General features: G+C 42.1%; 1 protein-coding gene across 3 annotated transcripts in view; it reads left to right on the forward strand.

Annotated features, from left to right (window-relative positions):
• Positions 1-23,538, forward strand: part of MAN2A2 (mannosidase alpha class 2A member 2) — a 492,369-nt gene that overhangs the window by 177,703 nt on the left and 291,128 nt on the right. For all 3 annotated transcript variants that reach the window (XM_069222645.1, XM_069222646.1, XM_069222644.1), the window contains exons 10-13: positions 3,931-4,108; positions 5,644-5,846; positions 10,729-10,911; positions 22,192-22,306. In XM_069222645.1, coding sequence (XP_069078746.1) covers positions 3,931-4,108; positions 5,644-5,846; positions 10,729-10,911; positions 22,192-22,306 — 679 coding nt within the window. The remainder of the gene's footprint in view (positions 1-3,930; positions 4,109-5,643; positions 5,847-10,728; positions 10,912-22,191; positions 22,307-23,538) is intronic.

Below are 23,538 nucleotides of genomic sequence, written 5' to 3' on the forward strand. Positions count from 1 at the left end.
AAATGGCTACACCCGTAGGCAGAAGGGCACAGGCATATAATGTGATCACATGTAATGGCCATTCCTGCTAAACATTACCGCATACACACTTACCTTAAACGCCGCCACACACATATCTTCCTCTTGCAGGAAATGCACCTCACTGCCATGGAATTCCATAAAGTACGTACAAAATGGTGGGGCCATGTGTATGGCATATCCTCATCAGTTTATTCCCGTGCAGTACTCTTGCCCCTGGGGTCCCCTATGTGGTAGATGGGCATGTTGCTGACACAGGGGGCAGGTACGTGATCATAGAGGGGCACTTGGATGGGCCTTCATTGTCGCTAATGGAACTGTGTGCCCTTAATTTTAATCAATCCAAATTCATTGATACCCTCACTCCAGCACTTTTCAGGAACCCTCATCGGCCTGGCTTATTTGGGGGAGAACTTCAATTGTGTGCCAAATGTGTACTGGGACTGATCCTTGCCCCCACTACGCAACACGACCTGTTTCAGGATGACTTAACATTTCAAGACACAGTCAACTATATGATACATGGCATATGGGCCATCTGGCTGACCGGGAGTATTTGTTCTGTTCCCCAATCCATAATATCCAAACTCTACTGAACTTAATATTATGTATTGAGAGACTGGGGGCGCAGGTTGTTAGATCTGAATACTTGACCCGCAGGCTGTCAGATCACTCCACACTCCGGATAGTTCTCCAGTGGAGCAGACCGTGCCTAAATATCCTCACATGACGCCTACAGCCTGAGGCCTTGCTTGGTTCCCCCATTCCAGGAGGACCGCTCCACATGTATTACACAAAATTTTGAGCACAACAATGGGTACACCCCAGCTAGGGCGACAGAATGGGGCGCCAACAAAGTGGTCTTGTGGGGTCACTGTATTGCCACCCCATGGGGTGTCCGTCACACTCTACATAAGGAGTTGATGACTCTAGAATAGGACCTACATCTGTTGGAGAGAGAGAGAGATGGCTGCCCATGAGGCGAGAGTCAAGCAGTTCAGACACTTGTGCCAACAACACAGGAAGATGGAATCGTGGCTGGGCGGACATGATTACAAACGCCAACTGACCATGTTGCACACTGGCTGCGGCACAAATTGCTACGAATAAAACTCCGGGCATGGATGGGCTGCCTATTGAGTATTACACTGCCTACTCAACGCTAATCTCCCAACACTTGCTGGAAGTATTTACCGAAGCCTGGACGAGACACATTGAATGTGCGCTCCAACAGTCCACTATCCCTGCTTAACCTTCATTGCCAGGTCCTGGGAAAAGTTCTTGCTACAGACTGCTTCCTTTAATTACAACCCTAATACACCCCTACCTGTCAGGTTTCATACCTGGATGCAGCACCTTCCTTAATATCAGGCGTTTACTGAGGCTGGTGCAAGATACACAACCGGGGGCGCTTGACAGGGTGGCGGTATCCCTGGACCTCAAATCCTTCTATACCCTTAGCTGGACCTTTCTGCTCTCAACACTTGAGCACACAGGCTTTGGGCCTGGCTTCCAGGAATGGGTGCGTACGCTGTATTCGGGACCGACCCCCCCCCCCCTCCATGATTAAAACGGGTCAGCTGATATCAGACAGCTTTGCCATCCAGTGGGGTACTAGCCAGGGATGTTTGCTCCTACCCCTACTTTTCGTGGTAGCTATGGAGCCACTGGCCTCCCATCTGCGCCTATGTGCGCAGGAGTGGAGGATCCCAGAACTAGATGTTTATCATGTTGTGCCGTTATATCATGATGACGCTCGAGTCTTTCCTGCTTGAGATCGTGACATCGCTCCCGGCTTTGATGCAACTGCTGGACAACTTCGGCCTGCTACCTAGGCTCCGGGCCAGTTGGTCCAAGTCCTGTTTGTTCCCACTCGCTCTGATATTTGAACTTCATAGAGATACAGTACTGGTGCATTGTCTCCAATGGTGCCACAACACCTTTAAATATCAAGGGATCCACATAAACCGCTCTTATGCAGCCCTTAAGGAGGGTACTGTAGACAGAGCATTGCGCTCGGTCCATGGATCCCTCCCCTTCTAGTGCTCCTTACTCATCTCTCCATTGTGACGAGCAGCAATTGCTAAAATGATAATTGCAGCACTCCCACTGGTACTCTCCAAGGCCTTCTTTTAGGAACTTAATGGTCTCCTCTTGGACTTAATCTGGGGAGCAGTCCGTTGCTGGGTAGCCCCGACTATTGCGCAGCAGCTATTACAGGAAGGTGAATTGGGTGCCCCCAACTTTGAATTATATTACACTACGGTGCAACTAAAGTGGCTGATTTGCTGCCTGGATGCCGCTCCCAGCCCCGGACAGGTGGTGGTCTGGGACGTTTTGGATGAAACTGGTATCTACACCTGGCTTGAAGATCTGGATTGTCGTCCACTGCGGGAATCGTGCCAAATGACAATGGTGTGAGCATGCTGGTGCCGGTATGTAGGAGTTGAGGGTTCCTCTGTTCCATACTCACCATCCATTCCACTGGTTCAACTCCTGGGTATCCATTGGTTGGCCCGTGGACACATCATGTCATCTTGGCAGGAGCCAGGGATTGCTAAACTGGACAACCTTTTTCACGACTGAACTCTCATGTCCTTCCAGGACATTAGGGATGAATACGGCATGGGGCCTGGACACTTCTTGACTAGGACTCAGGAGAGGCCGAACTCGCACTATTGCCTGCCTTGCATGTGGGAACATATGACACGCCATTTCTATTCTATATTCTACCTTGTTTACTGCTACGAGAGGCTTGTCAATTGGTTCTACAGGTATAGTTCGGTAGCTGTCATATGTGGGTTTGTTTTTTCTTTTTCTTGCTCTCTGTCCTTGTGATAATGCACTAGCGTACTATGCATGGCTTCTGATGTATATTGTTGCTTTCAAAAACGAAAATAAAAAAATTTCAAAAAAACGAAGACTACAGTGATTTAAATGGGCAGCTTGTGAAAAATCCTCTATAACGTTCAAGTGTGGCACGGATGAATCAAGGTGTGTTGTTAATTAATATTAGGTCATTTAAAAACTAGGAGACGTCTTAGAAAGTGCTAGTCCCGTGCAACTGGAGCCATAATGATATCTGGCATATCCTGGTCACAGAAGGGATGATCCTTGTGATGCCTACTCCATGAAACGAGAAGTCATTCGTGAGTTGCTGTATTGTATGACTAAAGGGCGGTATAAAGAGGAGAGCAGACTACTTAACGATTTCATCAGTTTTATCGGGGCAAGAAGCAAGTAGATGTTTTGTTTTTTGAAGGCCATTAGACTTACCAACCATTTATTTTTGTGGCAAGCGGAAGGTGGGACATATCATCCTAGCTGAGTCTAACTGTTAGTTGGATTCCAAATTCTACTGGGTTCATTTGTTCATTGTTTTGCACAGCACCACCATCCAAGGTCCCTTTGAAGCATTTAGTTGACGCCATTAGTGACAGAAAAGCTCTTGGAGACAGAATCTTTGTTCATCCCTTGGTTTTAAACTAATGTACTGTATGAAATAAACTCATCCAAAATTCAGCATATTATATTAATGATGAGTATCTATGGCATTTGTTGAATAAATGGAACTTGATTGCATCAAACCAACAGAGTGTGTTCTGAAGCAGTTTGATGCTTGGAGCACTTAACTTGCTGGTGAAGGACCCATCATTGAAGGTTGCAGAAAGAGCCTGTGGTGGCCCTTTAAAATTAGAAGTACCAAAACTGTTTTAATTGTACCTGTGGGAAACTCCCAGATGTTTCATAACCCATTAGGTAGCCCGCTGTCATTTGTTTCTTCTTCTTTGTCTAATTTTTAAACATTATCTGTTGAAACGCTATGTTCATCAGTAGGCCCTACTGACATTGTTTTATTTTCCAAAACGGCGTCTTTTGACTGCTTTACATTTTTTTTTCCATTCGCCATAGAGCAAACATTTTGTTGGATCAGTACCGCAAGAAATCAAAGTTGTACCGCAGTAAGGTTGTTCTAGTGCCACTGGGTGATGACTTCCGTTACGATAAAGCTCAGGAATGGGATGCTCAGTTTTTAAACTATCAGAGACTCTTTGACTACATGAACTCTCACCCGGAGCTGCATGTTCAGGTAATGGTTACTAAATATTGTTTGTAATTCTGAGTGATCAGCAGTGTGTTACTTGTGCTAATTGGGTAAAACAAAATACATTATTGAATAGACAAATAATTGGTTTAATTCCATATTTTCAAGAATGTCAGTAATGTAGATTAATCCCAAGACCTATTGCTCAGCTGGACAGGTTTCCTCCATCGTGTATGAAATACTATGTGAACTTGTATCATCACTATTCTGTAGGAAATCTGACACTGACCCATAACCTACACATTAGTTAAACTACAGTTGTGTGATAAACAGACTATGCAGTCACGTGAGTACAGTGCAGACCAGCAAAAAGAAGCTTTATATACAGAATAGGGCTGTGTATTAGGGAGTGGTATTGCAGTGCGAAGAGTAGGGGGTGTGGCGTAGTGAGGGTAAATTTGTCCCCCACACATTAAAATCTACTAGGAGCCCCTTATTAAAATAAATCATTTGAATCCTTGGGAAACAATTGCTGTTATTCCATAAAAAATGTGCCCCGCCTCATGTCCATTAAAGGAGTTTTGGTCGTGAAAGTTTGTTTTAAAAATTGGTTTGTGTTTCTTAACAAGTTTGGGAAGCACTGCTGTACTGCACTCTTGGTTCAAAATCTGATAAGTTTTAAGTGAATTAATTTTGTTCCCTGCACCAGACAGTTGTTCCCTCCTTTCTTCCTTAGGTTGTATTTTTAAATTCAGTTTCCTCTGTTTCAGGAATGTACCATATCTTCCCCCCATTCCCAGTCAAGCTCTAGGAAGACTCTTACACATGGAATGGATGGGTTATAGCCCTAGTGCTTGGTGTTGTATTATTGAGGAATAGGTGTGGGAGTAGTCGGGGAGTGTATTTTGCATAAAGTGTAGGTCATTTTAGTATGCAAACTCTAAACAAATGGCACAAAATGAATGTGCCTTTCTGGCGTTGGTATGAGTGAAATGGAATAGACACTTTTTTTACTGGACTTTTTTCTGAGGAATATTTTAAATCCCTGCAAGGCATTAAACCCCATGAGTAATAGGGACATTGTAGATTAGATGGCTTTTCAAAATAAAGACTGTCAAGGTTTTTTGTACATTTGTGACTTACTGATGGTTGCCAACATGCAAAACTTCAGATCTGTATTGTGTACGTTCTTAATGAGGAATTGAGTATCGCTGTTACTATTGTGCTTTAGGTGCACGTGGATATTGTCACAGCTTTGTTTGCATTTGCTTTTAACATAAATCATTGAACATACATGATTTTAGAATAGGGATTACAGTGGTAAATTGAATCAAATGCATTTTTACTATAAACAATAAGCCTTTGTAATATTTCAAAAGGGCAATGTACTCTACCTAGGTGCTGGCCTTTTTGCTATATAATCATTATAATACAAGAAAAATAAAAAATATATAAGTAATATAAGGGGGGCAGCAACTGGAAGTATTTTTCTTGCAATGTTAAATGCATTTGTAGTGTGTGTTTAACGTTACTCTACCATCCCTTGCTTCAAAACCTAACATATCTTGTATTTCACAAAGGCGCAATTTGGTACACTTTCTGATTACTTTGATACAATCTACAAGAAGATGGGGATCACACCAGGCTCAAAACCACCCGACTTCCCTGTAGTTAGTGGAGATTTCTTCTCCTATGCTGACCGTGAGGATCACTACTGGACTGGCTACTTCACCTCCAGGCCTTTCTACAAGAGCCTGGACAGAGTGCTGGAATCACACCTCAGGTAGGACAATGTATTTATTTGGCCTATTTTAATCTATTTCATTTCTATTTAATTATCAGAATGTGCATTTTTGTAGTTAAATCACATTTATTTGAACCCATTACAAATTAAATCGTTTTTAGATGAGCCTGGAGACTGTTTAAACTGATCAAAGAACATAGCCTTCTTAGCAAAAGCCACAATCAAAGCTGTATGTGCTGTTTGCAGCTAATGATTGACAGCAAACACAGCTATGGGTAATCAGAATGTGTAGCTTTCACAAGCATGCCCTCCTATAAGCAAAGACTTGCACTATTATTAAATCCATGCACTTTCTATTGGAAGATAGGCAAGGGAAAGCTTCAAATAAATGCCTTTAAAAAATTTAATGACCAAGCACTCGTCATCGGACTGTATTTTAGGCAATGCAAACATAAAATAATTTGAGATGAAGTATTGTAACTAGGCAGTGATAAACTCATAACTAGAACACCACTTGTCTCTCTTGCCCCTGTTTTGCATGTTCTTCTGTTTCCTCTCTACATAGTAGGCCGAAGGGGGGTCTCTCGGTATGGATTAACTTAAACTTGAAAGTGGAGGTTTCAGTCCTAGAAACAGATAGCTCAGCATTCACAGCCTTATGTATAAAGTATTGTTTTACTGCTTTTTGTTTTTATATTATTAACTTTTATAATAATGATTTTTCAAACTCTGTATGTATCCATTATGAGCGTTTATGTTCCTTCCTTGCCGTTCTGAGATCAGTAGGTGCAAAGGGTATGTCACAACCTCATTATCTCCTTTGTGGTGACTTCAGCGCCAAGATGGGGATCAACCATAAGGCACAGGGAAGAATAGCAAAGGGTTGCTTAATTCGAAACCCAATTGTAGGGGAGGAGTTAAGCAGGTACCTTGCCAAGCATGATCTAGTCGATCTTGTTGAATTGTGTAATTTAAACGGAGTAATATTGGCCTTGTATAGAGGGCATGGTAAGCCCTCGATCATTGATTATATATTTGAAACAATACGTTTTTCATCATGGTATTTTCTCGGTGCCATATTATTGACTGAATGGGGCGATCATACTGCCTTTTATGCAGTAGGTCATTTTCAGGGGCTCATAACTACCTCCCCTGAGGCCGCAGTACCTATTTCACAGCACACTAGTGATGGCTTTAGACTTGTATGGCACTTGAAATACCTGGGGAACCACCCTTGCTACCCTGTTACAGTCTCATCTTAATTTTTTTCTTGATTGTCTGATGCACGGGGAGAAGAAATGTTATCCCACTTTGTTTCCCTCAGCTTACGTATCAGGCACTTAATTTTACAGCTGATCAGGGATTGGCAGATAAACCTACATTGGTTCGCTACCCACTGTGCTGTTGCCAATCATAAGGTAAGGGATGCCCTCGCCACTGCCCTTAAAGACCCCGTTGTGGTACGGGAGGCTCGCAAGATCTATAAAAACACTTTGAAATCCAGAAATAAAGAGCTGTGTAAGAGGGATTGGGCGCTCCTAGAAAGTGCGCTAGCTCCTACAGCAGTATGATCTTCTGGGACGCTGTCAATAAGCTTAAGTAAAAGGAATTATCACCAAATTCATATGTGAATTGCAGTGTTCCAGGTACAGCTTGGGTAATGCACTTCTGGGCAATATACCATAGAGTAGATGGCTGGTGCCTAAGATGGGAAATGAGGAAAAAAGGATCTCATAAGCTTTTACTATTACACTACAGGAAGTTCCGACAGCTATCAGGCAAAGTCCAAATGGCAAAGCCCCGGGTCCAGACGGGTTCCGCAAGTGCAGCATGGATCTATGGGGGCCCTTGATTACATATGTGTTTAATAACTCCTTAAGTAGCAAAACCCCATCTCCTGCTCTCTATCCATAACACCGGAATGTTATTGCCCAATCTCCTTCATCCATAGCACAATCAAGGCTATCCGATGGGTAATTTTCAAGCGTTTGAAGCTGTGGGCAGATTCTAACGACATCTTGTGTCCCATCCAATTTGGATTTCGCCAGGGCTGGGTACTGTGGAACAGTGGTTTAACTTAAACCTGATCATTGGTAAATATACAGTTGCCAAGCGGTGTCCGCTGTACCTGGCCTTTATAGACTTGTCCACAGCTTTTGACTTTAAGAGTTCTAAATTATGGCTGTTGTTGCTGGATATGGGTACAGATGCCACTGGTTACGTTTCTGCACACGCTACATGAGAACTTGGAAAGGAAGGTTAGGTATTGCCGGTTTGCTCATTTTTCAGACTCATTTGCCCTTAGCCTGTGGGGTGCGGCAAGGGTGTATTTTGGCTCCTTGCTTTTTACTCTTTTATATTAATAATCTGTGTCCTGCCCTGGCTAAAGCCACTTGTGACAGCCTGAGGATTTTGCAAGCACCAATGCCGGCGCTGCGTTTTTTGCACCTGAGGAGCCTGTATATTATTTGCATTCCCTCTCACTCCTTGGGAGAGGTCCTTGTTTTGTTTTACGGTCCGGCACGATGGTGCAGCTTTTGAACTTCCCAGATGTTGGTGGCTCTTGGGCATCTCAGGCACTAGCTTGTCCCTGTGACGAGTATCTGATCAGTCCAAAATTAACTTTGTTTTTCTGTTGATTTTATAAATTGTATTTTAGCTTATTTATAAAACCAATTGTAAAACCCTTAAACCTAAGTGTAGGGATGCTTTGAATTTCGTCCAATTTTTAAATGTGCTTATTGTTTGTTACAGTGTCTGCACTTTTCTTAAAGCATTGGCGAGGGTGAGAAAATTGATGGATGGCTAGGTGCAATATGTCTTCTTCTAGCTGTTATTTTTGATGAAAGCAACTGAGGGCGGTGTTCAGTGATGGCTATGTTGGAATTTTTTTTTTTTTTTTTTTTTTTAATGATTGTTCATTTTTATGTGATTTTCTATGAATGCACTACATTAGTGTTTTATTTGTGCATCTTTTATTGTAATTTCCTGTGTGCCGAATAAAGAGTTTTGGAATTTGAATTTACACTCATATCTGGCACAGTGACATTTGGCTTACCAAATGATAGAAATTCAGAATGAGCAATGGTTAATCTAACCACGCACCAGCGTTCCAGAAACGTCACACGCTGAGTGAGCCTGCATAACACATTGAGCTACTAAAAATTGTAATCGTATCATAAGCATCTGTTTCCCACATGTTGCTGTTAACGCGTCCGTCTATGTTAATCTATACACATCAGGACTCGTTTTAGGCCAATGAATCTTTGGGCCCAGTGGTAAGACACCGTAGGACGAGATAACTGATCAAAATATCAATCAATATGTCAATAACATTGTCAATATTCAGCACCAAAATATCTCTTACTTTAAACATTTAATAAACATTCGGCGCACCCATGACCTTTCAGTCATGAATAACCACACCTTAATGAAGTTTTATGAGTTTTATTCCCTATTGATTACAATCTAGTAGCAAAGGCATCAATCTCAAAGCCAGGAAACATATAAGCACAGTCACAAGATGACAACCATAATAAGCTTTCAATAATGCATAGATCAGTAGCATAGATAATCAGATGGATATAAGCGAAACATAATACATCGAATGTTCTAAGATACTAGTTCAGCATAGCATCACGTCAGTCACGCCGGTTTGTCAGTCAAAATGAATACCTCATCTAACCTCTAATTAGCATTAGCATGTTGGGCTTCATGCAAAACAATTTGAACACCAATTTGGAAAACATCTAACTAAGGTCTCTAATCAAAAGATACAGCAGTTGGTACCTAGAAAGAAAAGGCAAATAGATTCCGTTATTATAGCATTATAATTACCCTCCTCGAGATAGGTCAGCATGCAGGATTAGTCTTCGTCCTCAGGACATCAGTTAGTTCACCATCAGTCTATCTAAATTAGAGGCAAGGGACACTCTCCTCATAAGGAGGAAAGTGTAATGGGGCAGTCTATGGGCTAGGATGATTTTGTCTAAGTCTCAAATCACCAAATAAAGTGACAGAATTTCTGGATGCAATCGATATCATTCCCTACCTAATGACTGTTTGTCTCCTGTGTCATGTTTTTTTTTATCCCTTTTTCGTGATTCATTCCCCCAGAATTCTATTGGTCAGTCAATACACCCCACCTTTGTTAACCTATCAAATTATACATTAAGTAATGCATTTTGTCATTTTTGATAAATCTTTATGTTCTAATTGGTCATCATAATTGACGTATTTTCGTAGGTGGCTCATCCGGGATTACTTCATTGTATTTATACGTATCCGGTCAAAAGTTCTCTTCTTCTCGCTCCATCGTCCTTGGAAGTGTCCATTAATGTTTCGAAGCACATAACTTTATACTAAAAGCTGCTAGCATGCGGATGAGAAAATCTGGCATTGTTGCGAACTATTGAAGAAAAAGAACAATCGCTGGGTCATGGTGTTTTGCAAGTCAGCACACTGAAGAGACAGAAGAATACGCTTTAATATGAGAGCTGCACAGCTTTGCTTGACTCACGCTAACTTAAGATATACGAGTTCTAATAAATGCAGTTTTTATGCGTTTTAATGTGCACAGTTTTAGCAATCTATGAATGATTATTTTTTATAGTTGACATTGGTTTACACACATAAAATCCTTTATGTTAATGAGTATATTTCAATGAATATTTTATTTAATGTAGCATTGCTAATCATAAGCATTTCACGTCTATAATATGTAATAAAAACTACGCTCTCTCACTGCCTTCCCGCACTTCAACGCTACAGTAGTGACAGTAAAAGATAGGGTAGTCATTGACATTATTCATCGATGCACTGTGCGGGTGAACATGCTCTAGAGTGTGATCACTCTCAATGGGTTGGCAGTGCAACGTTGCATGGAGATTTATTGATTTTTTTGTTGTTGTGTTTGATATAGGGGAGCAGAGATCCTGTACAGCTTGGCTATTAATCATGCTCGACATGCTGGCATGGAAAGCAAATATCCGCTGTCTGATTATTCGTTGTTATCTGATGCCCGTCGCAACCTTGGCCTGTTTCAGCATCATGATGCCATTACTGGCACTGCTAAGGAAGCAGTAGTAGTAGATTACGGAGTGAGGTATGTACAGAAACTGTACTCATGAAAAGTGGTCATTTGAAACTACAAGTCTCCCATTGGTAGAGCTTACATTTTTACCTGCTTACTATCTCTACCATTATGTAGACATAGTATATCTTATATGTATAGGTCCTTGTTTGTATCTTCTCCATCTGTCTGGAGTGTACACCCTGCAGTAATCCTAATCATTCAGAATGCCCTCAGTATACTCCAAAGGATGTTTGTACTCACCACAAGATGTCTGCCTTGCATGACTCAGGCACAAAGAGTGAAGGATGACACTTGACTCTATAAAATTAGCCGGAGTTCAAGTGAATCGGACACCCTAGATTATTTAAACATGCTATATATACTTTTAAAGAGCTTCAGCCTTTGTGTCCGATTTTAAAAGTCCCAGAGCCTATTTGAAACTTCTGAAACCTGCTCTCTTACCTTTGTGGTAGCTTGTTAAACACAGAGAGCCTTTAAATTCAGCTTTGTCACTGAGGAGTAAAGTGGATAAAAGCAAACTATAGTCTATCTAAGGTGAGTGTGACACAAAGTATCATCCATTTTCATGGAAAAACAGTGACTGTATCTGAAGAATCTGAATGTCTATGTAGTACAGTCAGTAGTCTAATTGCTGTACCTCAGGAAGTCACAATATTATATTGAACCTCGTAAATGTACATATAGATAAACCGTTCATAAATAGTTCAGTAGTGGGTTAATTAGGCGTGGCTGCAAAGTGGAATTAACCAACAAAAACAAGCTTTTGCATCACTGAATCCTTCATAGATTCCAATGCTTGATTTATTCCCTCTACATCTGGCTGGAAATCCTTGTTACTCAGTGTTAACATTGCAGTATTTCAGTTAGCAATTGAAATTGGCAACCAAATGAATAAACGCACACTAACAGTGGTTAGCCCATCCACCTCATTATGTTAGCCGCAATCCAGTCAAGTGGAGAGGCTCAGTGTTACAACTCTTCTCAGAGGCTCCAACTGCCAGATTTTCTACTGTCTGCTATCCGGCAACACCCATGTGCAGTGTGTGGGGCCAGGAAGGTTTAAAGTGATAACCCTCACACAAAATGTATTTATTGCATACATAAATCCAAACATGTGACAAAAACTGCAACTTCTGATGGATATGTTTAGCTGCAGATTGCTCGCCTTGTGAATGCCTGCAGGCACCGGACTGGATCCAGAGGTTTTTCTAGCAATTGTGTGCTGGTAGGTGGCATCTGCAGCCCGGTCTCGACTCTGTTCCACCTTGGACGTGATGCCAGTGCTACATATATCTGCCAACCCTTCGTGCTACCATCAGCACCTTCTGGTGTGGATCTGGAGCTTGCTCCCCCATTTTCCGTCTTTGAACTGAACTTATGTTTGTCAAAATGTTCATATGGGTGTGCAAGGAACGTGTTTTTCATAAATCTACAGACTTCAAACCCTGCAAGGGCTGCCATTAGCCGATGTCGGTGATAGACCCTCACCAGGTATGTCTCTTGTGTCTGGGTTCCTCACACAGCTCAAAGTTGTGGGACGACAGCAAGAGGATGAACCTAAAGCAATCCAAGACTGCAAGGTCAAGCTCTGTGTCAGTGAAAATAATCAAAAATAACTTAATGACTGGTCTTCATCGAAGTTGAGGATGCTGACACGTACTCCCTCTCATGGCTGTTCTCAAAAGAAGTCTTCTTCTCACTCCAAGTCATCAGGTAAGTCGAAGTTCAAGAAAAAACATAAGAAGTGTAAACGTGACTCTTCTTATTCCTACCACTCTGATCAAGGTCATGCAGATGTCACAGTGCTTACCCATCTAAATCCCATTTCCCTGCTATGGATTGTCCCACTCAAACCTGAATTCCTGGGACTTTCGGCAATGCCACAGCAGGTCAGAGCCTACATGTTGTGTATATTTGGCACCTTACCGGCTTTCTCTGGTGTGCTTGTGGGTCCCAAAGATCCAAGTGGCCCTCCAGTTGTGCCGCTTGTGCCTCTTTATGCCTGTCCGGCCTTCTCACCCAGCACCGCAATCCTCTCCCAATTCACGCGCATCTAAGCCAAATTCACCAGTTCCGGAGGAAGGGCATATTGTCCTTTTGGATTCTGAAGCAAATTCATCATGATCTTGAATGAGTTTGCACCCACCTCGAACTCTGACATAGCCCATCCAGCCCCATTTGGACGCCGATGGAACATTGGCACTTTCAACACGTTTTTCGATCCAGAATGTAATTATGATGATGATGATGATAATGAAGATTCTCAACTTTCTGAAGAGGAAAATGTATTTCTGAACCTTCAAGATGCCAGTGGACTAGATACGTGTCCTGACACTGCACTGAACACTCGACCTGGCCCTTCCATAGAGGCATCGGCATCTTTAGGCATGGTTGTCAGAAATGCTTTGGAAGTCCTCAGCTGCTATCCGAGACGTTAAAAACAAATGTTCTCACAGAAGTCCTGCAGCCTGGTCAGACTTCTTCGGAATTGCTCCTTACATTCAATTGGACCCCTACACATATGTTAATGGGTACTTGGGCCAAACCTGTATCTTGTCTGCCAGTGACTTGGCAAATTGTCCGGTGGCAGAGGCCTACTCTGGGAGGACCCATCTTTCCTCCTCCAGCACACTACTCCTGAGAGCCTTGCGGTGCAGACTTCCACAAGCATGTTGAACCTTAACACCTTCCCTACTGCACCCCCAAACAGGGAGTCTAAACGCATGGAGCACTTGTGGAAGAGAATGTTATCATCCACCAGCCTAACCCTCAAATCGGTCAACTCCTGTAGCCTCTTGGGACATTACTCACAAACGTTATGGGAGATGGTGAGGAAGATCTTGGCTCAGATCATACATGATGTGCAAGATGCTGCAAACTATGTTATCAGATCGGGCTGGACACCACTGATTTTTTTGGTTAGGGCAGTCATTACCAGTGTGGTGCTTTGTTGCCACGCCTGGACAAGATCTACAGGCTTTTCCAGTGATATCCTGACATCGCTAATGGATATACCATTTGATAGTCTCTTTGCGAACAAAGCTGGTACAGCTCTAGCATGCTTTATTGAAAGCAGAGCCACAGCGGGCACCCTGGGCCTTTCAGTGCATATGCACAATCTTCTCCAGCACTAACATCCTTATCAAGGCTTCTGAAGTGGCATCCACCAGAGGTGAACCAATGACACACTTCCAGAACAACAGACCTCCTAATTGGAGGTAGAGATAGAGATTGGGGATCTGGCCAGCAGTATCCAGGTGCCCAGGGGCAGTGCACTACCAAGTTGTCTGCCTCCACATCAAGCCCCTTTAGTTTGTTCTTGGTGGCACATTATCACCATGTTGGAAGCTGGATAAGTCATTACCTCTACGAGTGGCAAATGATCACCTCAGACAGATGGGTACTTCAAAATGTTCATGATAGATACATCCTGCCTTTTCAACACTCCTCATTTCCTGCCTACACCACAGCGACTTCCAGAAGACCAGGCTGTTTAGTAGAAGGGAACCATCAGGTGATTTCTGGCATCAGAATTTTGGACTGGATGATACGGAAGAAGGATGCAAGACTTCCTCCTATTTTAGGCTTTCCCCTTCTGAACTTCTTTTCCCAAACAGGGCAAATTCAAGATGCTCACCCTCGCCCATGATCTGTCTGTCCTAGATCCAGGCGACTGGATGATGGTATTACATTTTCAGGGCACCTATTTCCACAACCCTGACCTGCAATCCCACAGAGGTTACCTGTGGTTCAAAGTAGGCCATAAAAATGTTTAGTTCTCTATGCTCCCCTTCAGCCTCACCAGTGCCCCCTGGGTTTTTCACAAAGAGATGGTGGTGATTGGTGCACATCTTTGGAGGATGGAAATACCAGTCTTCCCCTATTTCCATGACTGGCTTTTGACGATGGAGTTGCCTCAATCAGTCGTGGACCACCTCCAGACATTGGCAAACCTCCTGACATCTTTGGGGTTTTCAGTCAACATGCTGAAGTCACAACAGACTCCTTCAGAGGCTTCCCTTCATCTGAGCCATTCTGGATATAGAACAGTATTGAGCCATTAGTCATTCTCAATAAATCCATGACATTTGAGCTGTAATCCCAATAATTTGAGCTTTAGCCTGAGTCGCATTGAAAGTGGCTGTGATACGTCTTGGCCTCCTGCATCCTGCTAGTGGACCATGCTGGGTGACACATGCGGAAATCTGAAATCTAAGTGGGCTCAGCATCAAGGTAACCTGTTGGATTACATCCACTTGTCCAAGGAGGAGTAAAGCATGAGCCATAGCCAGATACCATAATAGTCCTCTGCATGTACACCTGCATTACACTGGCTAAGAAGCCAGAGGGCTTGAGGACTCACTCTACCAGTGCTAAGGCAGCCAACATGGCATTGATGTTTACTTGGATCAGCCACATACCTAAGTCCTCTATCTCCTACAAGATCTAGACATCTTTGCAGTCACCTCTTTTCTGTGCAGTAACAGAAATAACATGGGCCTGTGGATCTCTTATGCTAGCCTGATGGGGATACCTATAGAAGAGCTTCCTGTGACAGGTTAGCAATAGGAAACTGATAAATTCAGTTATTTGGGGGTCCAAATAATGCACCCAGTAGAGCATCTTTATACTTAGACCACACCCATATTATTATAAGAGACACAGTTCGTTGTGTGGTACACATTGCTACTTTCCTTAATGACCAGGATTGCGATTGGAAAAACTGTGTTTGTCACTTCTTCAAACACTGTTCCCAGTTGCATGGGCCTCCTTCAGGAAGGTGAATAGCCTTGTGATCTTGCTAAGATGGGGCAGAAAAAAGAAATGGAATACAACTACACAGTTTGAGGCTGGCTAGAAAATGGGCGGGGGCTTACATGATCATAGACATTTTGTGGTGTGCCAGGTGATGACGGCATGGGAAACGGCAATTAAAAGTATTGAGAAGACCTATTTTCAGCAGATCATTACATATCTCTTGGCTACAACTATTTTAACAAATAAGACAGGCTCTAACTATGAGGAGATGCAGAGAGGGAAGATGTTGAATACAGGTGGACCTGTACCTTGGGGATAAATCCATCAATTTAGAGGAACATAAGTAGTTAGAGATTAGTCCTGGGAAGCATTTCTAATTTGTCAGAGTGACTGAAAAAGTAAAGGGGAACTTTGACCAAATTCCCTGCTAGCCAGCAGCCTCTGTAAGATTGGATGTACTGTTGAAAGCGGGTAGGGCCATAGGCGGAGATAATGACTTAAAAGAGCCATTCATAGACATGAAATGGAAGGAAACTTGTGCGCAAGTGCAAGAAATTGCTAAGAACGGCCGATTTAAAGTGACACATTTAAATTATCTACAGCTCACATTTCACACCTCCTACAGACTGCATAGGATATACCCAGACAGCTCCACAGCCTGCTTGAAGTACAGAAACGAAGCGGATACACTTCTGCACATGACTTGGAGTTGCGGAATAGTATCTGAATACTAGAGAGAAATGTTGACAAGGCCTGACAGGCATGAAGATAGAGGCAGCAATCAGACACTGCCTACGAGATGTTTTACACATTCCCAAAAGTGGCAAGATTTTAATACAGATCTGCAGCGTTAGGCCTGCTACTAGGAAAACGCAAATAGTTATATATTTGCTGTTACGTAGGAGCCCTAATAACTTATATGGGAAAAAGATATGTTGGAATGGCCCCTAGACAGAGTTCAGAATGAGGGAAGTTAGGAGGGACAAGAAAGCAGAAGACCATCTATGGGATCGGGCAGAAAGGATGGACACACTTAGAAGACTCTATGGTGATAACTATCAATAGAAATAACAAAGGGGTGATAAGCATGAATGCATAAGGGGAGGAACCTATAGTATCTTGAAATGAAATGGAAGCAGAGAATAAACATCTCTCAAAGAGAATTGGTTGCGAAAGACGAACATTTAATAAAGAATATGAAAATAAGTAGTGCAGACTATACACAACATATATAATAATTATTTGATGTGTATGTGGTTAGTAGGGTTATGTTATTTACCTAAGTATAAGGTGAAAAATAAAGATGTTAAAAGAAAAACTAAGTTTGGCAAAAACAGAATGACGTCTACCAGTCTGAAATGGACCCTAGATGTACCCACATCTTTCCTCTTACCAAGAAAATACATTTCTCAGTGTTTTCCCCCTCAACCTTCAACTGCTGCCAAAGGATGTACATTCAGTAAAGAGGTTTAAAATTCTACATTGACAAAATACTTCTGAAACACAGACAAGTTATTTGTTTAATATAGTAACACAAATAAAGGCTGCCCTTTCTTAAAACAGGAGGGCATGTCACAATGGATTCCATCATGCATCTCATACTACAGTGCCAAAGCCCACCGTCGTTTATGACACAGGGTCGGAGCACATTTCACAAGGGACATGGCGGCAATAGAAGGGCTAATTGCTGGAGTCATCTTACAGGACATTTGAAGAACGGCAACTCGGTCCTTGACCCTCACCTTTGCAGTCATTACTGTCTAGATGTCCAGTCATAACAGCGGTGGGTCAGGCAGTGCTGTGCAACTTTTTTGTTTGTTAAGGGAAGACTCCTTTTCACCAGTGTTACAAATGAGATGCTGCTTTCGTAATCGTAATACACGCATTTGAATCTTTAAAAGATCCAGTGCTGCACAAGAAAACATCACATACCTGTAACTAAAGCTCTGCAGCAGTGGTGTCTTTCAAAGATTCACATACACCCATCCTCCTCCCCGTTTGAGGCTTTTGCATGCATGATCTCATGGTATGCGAATCTGGCAGTTGGAAGCATTCAGAATGGTTGGAACCCTGAGCCCCTCCACCTGATTGGCTGGACTTCAGGTCATATAATAAGGCAGATAAGGTAACTGTATTCTGTGAATGGTCACCAGTCTTTTTCAATGCCAGTACCTGTATTGAAATACTACATTGACTACCGAGGGCTTCCAGGCGGATATCGGGGAATAATTCAAGCATGTGAAGCTACGAAGGATAACAATGTTGCAGTACTACAGTTACAGGTAAGTAAGACTTTCATTCTCCTCATCCAGTCTCTGTACTGTAAGTAAACAATTAGTGACAATTATAAAATAATGAATATAACTTACAGAAGACAACCTGCCAGCAAAGGCTTAGAAGATAAATATTGCAAGTGAAGTAAACAAAGGTTAAAACTGAAAAAATAGGGGTTAAGTTGGAGAACATCGATGTATGTTTGATAAGAAAAACAGCAGAAAAGGTCACTGATGGCTCTGCACTGTCTTGGCTGTTTTGTCATCTCCCAGTCTGCTGTTCCTGGATTCTTGCTACCTGTTCAGGTATTTCTTCCTCGCCTAACATGCTTTTGACATGTCAGCAATGGGGTAAGAAGGACAAGGAGGTGGCAGGTGAACAGAAAGCAGATGATGGGGGTAGAGATAGAAAAGAATAGGAGAGAGGGAGCTAGGAAGGATGAAAAGGAGAATTGGATAATTTCTAATTTGCAATTGTACAAGAGATTCAGGAATAAGTGCATGGAGTCCTGGCACTAACTTAATTGGTCCTGCCACGCGGTTACACCAGTCTAACACCCACTCTCTTAGCCTCACATGTCTTTAATCCCACATTAATTTCTGCATCAATAGATTCTTGAAGTGACAGTGGGTCTCTTAGTACTGCCTAATACCTCAGGACAGGAACTTACCAGTACCAATCTAGGAAGCAAGCAACTTCCTTTACCCAGCTAGGTTGATGGTCCCATTGACTTCAAAATTGACCACAGCCAGCCAGAGAACAACCAATGGCTTAGTCAGCTTATTATTTTACCCTATGTTGTCGTGTTCTTTTCTTAGATACCTTAAGTACCAGTCTAAAGTCCAGCATTTTAAAATGTACCTCCTCTCATTCTTGTCCCCTCTCCAAGTCATTTTAGCATGTATTTCTGTCCTAGCAGCTAACGTTTGTCCTCCTCACAGCAGCTTGACTGCAGGGATTAATGCTCCTGGCACTGGTTTCTTTGTTTGTTCCTTGTTCCACAGTATTCCCTGGCATTGTCCTCTATCTTCAGTGATGCTTCATTGAAGCCAAGGATTGTAAGCATTTACATCCATCAAAGAACATCTGTGATCAGCAAAACAGCTTTAGATGGTGTTGATTGAGATACTGGCTCCCCTCCAGGAAGAGGAGTGCCTTCACACTCTTGCGGCCACCTCAGCTTCTGGAAAGCAATCATGTGGACTCCTTGCCTCCTCTTAGTGTCCCATGCCTTTAACACAGTGTTGGAACTCTGAAATATTACAATTTGGTTGTGTTAGTTTCAGATTTAGTTCCTGATTCCGGTTTAGTGCTGGAGTAGGATTGCTAATTTGCCACCCATTGCCATTTTGGATTGCTTCCTGGGCATACTTAGTGCCACACTGAGGGTCACGGATTCAGCCCGTTCTCTACCATAGGGGAAGGTTTTGTTTCCCCTTCACGTTGTTACAGTAGTGATATTGATACCTACAAGAAGTGATACTCTAAGAGTCCTGCTCAAGGCAAAGAAACTAGGAATACCCTACACTGTTGTACTAAACCTACCTGCCACAGGGCCAGCACATTCTACCCTAGAGTCAGTGTCAATTCCAGTATCAGTTTGGAGTCCTGTCTCTTCAACAAGACCTTTCAGCCCGGCAGTTCTCCGATCATTATAGTAATCCACTTCCTCTCAGGAAGCAGTGGCTGCACTGATAAGACTTTTAGCAATGAGTCCGGGTCTTAAATGCTACTTTACAGTGCTGGGAAAAGCCCTTAAATGTCCCTTAAATTGTCTGTCTGTTGAGACAGCCCTGACAGAAATGTTGACATTTGTGTTCATGTGGTCACCTGGCCTCTCCCACCAAGGTGTTTAATCCACATTCAGCAAAACATCTTTAGGTAGGTGCCAGAACTGTGGAAGACTCCACTGTCTGATGGAGCTATTTTCAGATCTATTTACTACAATACAAGGCTTGCAGAGAAGACTGTCATTGGTATCAAGATTTGTCAGCTCTGTGGTGGTGATGGTTACTGCCCAAAAGATAGAAGCCCTCTACTTACAGAGGCACAAGACAGCAAAACACGTTAACAACTGTTCAATAGGGACGGATTACCAATAATGTGACCAGCTGCAGTTTATACCTTTGTAATAAATTTGACTACTATGGGTCACATGTACAAAGCTTTTTTTCCTTTTCACAAATGGCCTGATACACAGAATCGGGCCGTTTGCAACAAGAAAAATGCATTTCCCAATGTACAAACCTAATTTTTCAATTCAGTAATCTATTTACCAAATCGCAAAAAGGGTTTGCGATGCGCAATTAGGAAGGGCGGTTATAAGAGCCTCCCTTCCTAATTGCGATTCACAGTGGTATGTATGATTGTTTTTTGACTGTAAATGCAGTTTTAGAGCAATCACAGTTAACAAGAATTCCAAATTGGTTTTAACCCATTCGCAAACGGGAAGGGGCCCCTAAGGGACCCCTTCCCCTTTGTGAATGGGAGTGAACATATTTTTTGAGAGCGGGTAGGGGTCTCACGGACCACTGCCTACTCTGATAAAATGAAAAGAAAAGTTTAATTTTTTTTTGTTTCAAATGCATCCCGTTTTCCTTTAAGGAAAATGGGCTGCATTTTTTAATACAAAAAACTGCTTTATTTAAAAAACAGTCACAGACATTGTGGTCTGCCTTCCCCAGTAGGCCACCATCCCTGTGAATGCGGCCATTCCCAATGGGGTCACAAATTGCGCCCTACCTCATCAGTATTGGTTAGGTAGGTCATTTGCGACCCCATTGGAAATTGCAAACAATGTACTTACCACTGTTGTACATTTTGTTTTGCAACTCGCAAATTCGCGATTCTCAAGCAGATCGCAAATTATGAGTCGCAAAGCAAAAGGTCATACATCTGGCCCTATGTCTACTTGCTTCCTGTATGGAAGCTATTTCAGTGTGTATTAAACATCAGCAAGAAAGCAACTGTCCAAAATACAGATGTCAAAAGACAACGATGCACAGCCCCTGAACAACAATTCCCTTTGGCAGTAACAAGTTTGATTGAAATCTTTGAAATTAAAAAAAGAGGCTTGATGTCCGGTGATTGGTTTGTTATTTGACAAGAGAAATTTCTTTAACATGTGAGTGGACAAGGTGATGTAGAAGAATGATGCAGAAGCAGATCTGGCAAAATCATCAAATTCTATCTAAACAGTATCTGCCAAACTTCAGTCTTCCTAAGCGGCCATGGCTTTTCAATCTTCCTCTGTAGAAATCTACAAGCACCTCCTCTAGCTGTCCCTTGCCATCTCATCCACAAACTAGCAAGCTTTGAAGGTAGAAACTGAAATAAACTAGGGAGCTAATCTCCCAATCTTCTACCCATACCCTCATACCCCATCTGCTAAGGAAAAATTTCACATCTTGATTCCAGACACACTATAGTATTTGATCAGAACCAAAGAGCTTCATTCTTCTACCCATCTTTTTGTTGGCTTTGGTGATACAGATGCAGCAATCATGCATCTAAGACCACAGTCTCAAACTTGATTGCCTTTTGCATCTCCATTGCTATTCTGTTTGGAAGTTATCTTTGTCTATAAATGTCTCTGAACTTTCTATGAGAGCTGAACAATTTCTGTGGGATTCTACCAGGCATCTTCCTGGCTGAGGTGGCAACATGGGCCCCCTTCACACTCATTCTGCAAGTAGTATGCTCCGAGTGCTCTTGCAGGAGGTGATCTAAAATATAGCCAAGTGATCTTGAGGAATGTGTTCAGTAAATTTAGTGACTGCTGATATTTCTTGTTATCTCCTCCCTTTTTCACCTCACCTTACTGTGGAGTCAGCCCACAGGAAAATGAGAGAAAGTACCAGGAGTGGAATAAAGTTGCTTTTGGGTCGAGTCTATTACTCTACGTCATGGACTGTCCTATCCTATATACTACCCAGGCTTCTGCGGAGCAAGAGGAATGGCTGAGTATGAGGTCCGACAGCATGTGTCTCACTGGCAGTGCATGGTTTGTAATAACATAACAGCTTTAAGACAGTTTCCACTCCAGCCACTCCATTTGCACAGTACCTGCAGATTGAAAATAGGACAGATCCCATGGACAAGGGTTAATTGAGTCCCTATAAATGTAGCTTTGTAGCTATTTGCCTTTGCCCTTACTTCTACCTTCCTTTGCTTGTGACTTATTATTCCTTCTGTCTCTTAGCAAATTTCCATCCTCTTTATTCTGTGCCAACTTCCATCTTTTCTCTTAATCTGCAGGTTACTCCATTCCCTGATGAATCTAAAGCGAGTTATCATTAATGCAGCACACTACCTCGTTCTCAGCGATAAGGAGACGTACCACTATGATTTATCTGTTCCATTTCTTACCACGGTAATAAAACTTGCTACTTTCCTTTTTTCTTGCTTCCTGTTCCTTTTCAGGAGATATAAAGAAGTGTTCTTTTCCATTAGATTTAAATAGACTAGTTCAAAATTGCTCTATTTGAAGGTTGAATTAATATCGGTTGATGGATTTTATACTTTGAGACGGCAACATTTTTCTTCAGGTGTCACATGATGTTGTTTAGCTTAAATAGCTGTTCTTCCAAGTAATTTTAGGCCTGAGGACCATTCTCTTTGAAACTGAGCATTTGTCTTTCATTTTGTGTTCTGATTGGGTATGATTCGGAAAGCCAAAGGAGACAAAGGCAGAAATTTGCACCCATAGAATTACTGTTATGTTTTGAGTTAATTTCAGACTTTGCAAATATTCACAAGAAGCCCTAAAATGTGGTGGAAATCTACAGCACTCCTAATTTTTTGGAGGTGCTCACAGGGGTGAAATTTACACCTGCCTAAGGTCTACCAGGTGGAAAATTCTGCACATAGAAATCAAAGACAAATTTGCTTTTCTAATTTACTTTTTTACTCCATGAGCCAACATTTTCCTCCAAGGTGGAATCCAATCCATCCAAATTCCCTTTAAATGTGAACTATTTCATCCCCATTACCACTCTCAAATTGTTCTTAGTACTGTCCTTATCAGGAGTGAATTTGTGTGTATTTCAAGGGGTTTGTGGATGCCCCCATGTTTAAGTTTAGGGTGGTAAATCTCCGTCAGTCTTAATTTGCTGAATCAGGATTCAGTGGTTAACCTCCAAAATTAATTTTTATGCCCCTAAATTGAATTTTTGGTGAGCCAAATGCTTTAAGAATTAGATTGAGTGTCAAGGCTTATTTGGGCATTACTTGAGGGAGGCCACTGGTGATGATATATTCTGTATGTCTCTACAGTTAATTGGTGTCTATGGCTCTTTCTAACTTTCTTAGTTGAACAAAACTGCCTTCTGAGCTTACTGTGTTTGTGGAGATTAGAAACAAAAGTGTTTTAACAGTTTTGAAAAATATGCTGTTTTCTCTCTCTAGAAAAGCCAACGTAGATTTGTTATACAACATTCAGCCTCACAATGCTATGCATATATTGTTTTTTCTAAATTAATATTTATATTACTGAGAAGTCATTCACCTCGTTGTAGTTAAGTGAGAAAACACTCAATCGGAAAAAACATGTTAACACCTTTCCTCAAAATAATAATACACAATTCAGATTTTGAGTCTGCCAGA

Source organism: Pleurodeles waltl, chromosome 3_1, assembly GCF_031143425.1.
Source record: "Pleurodeles waltl isolate 20211129_DDA chromosome 3_1, aPleWal1.hap1.20221129, whole genome shotgun sequence".
Lineage (NCBI taxonomy): Eukaryota > Metazoa > Chordata > Amphibia > Caudata > Salamandridae > Pleurodeles > Pleurodeles waltl.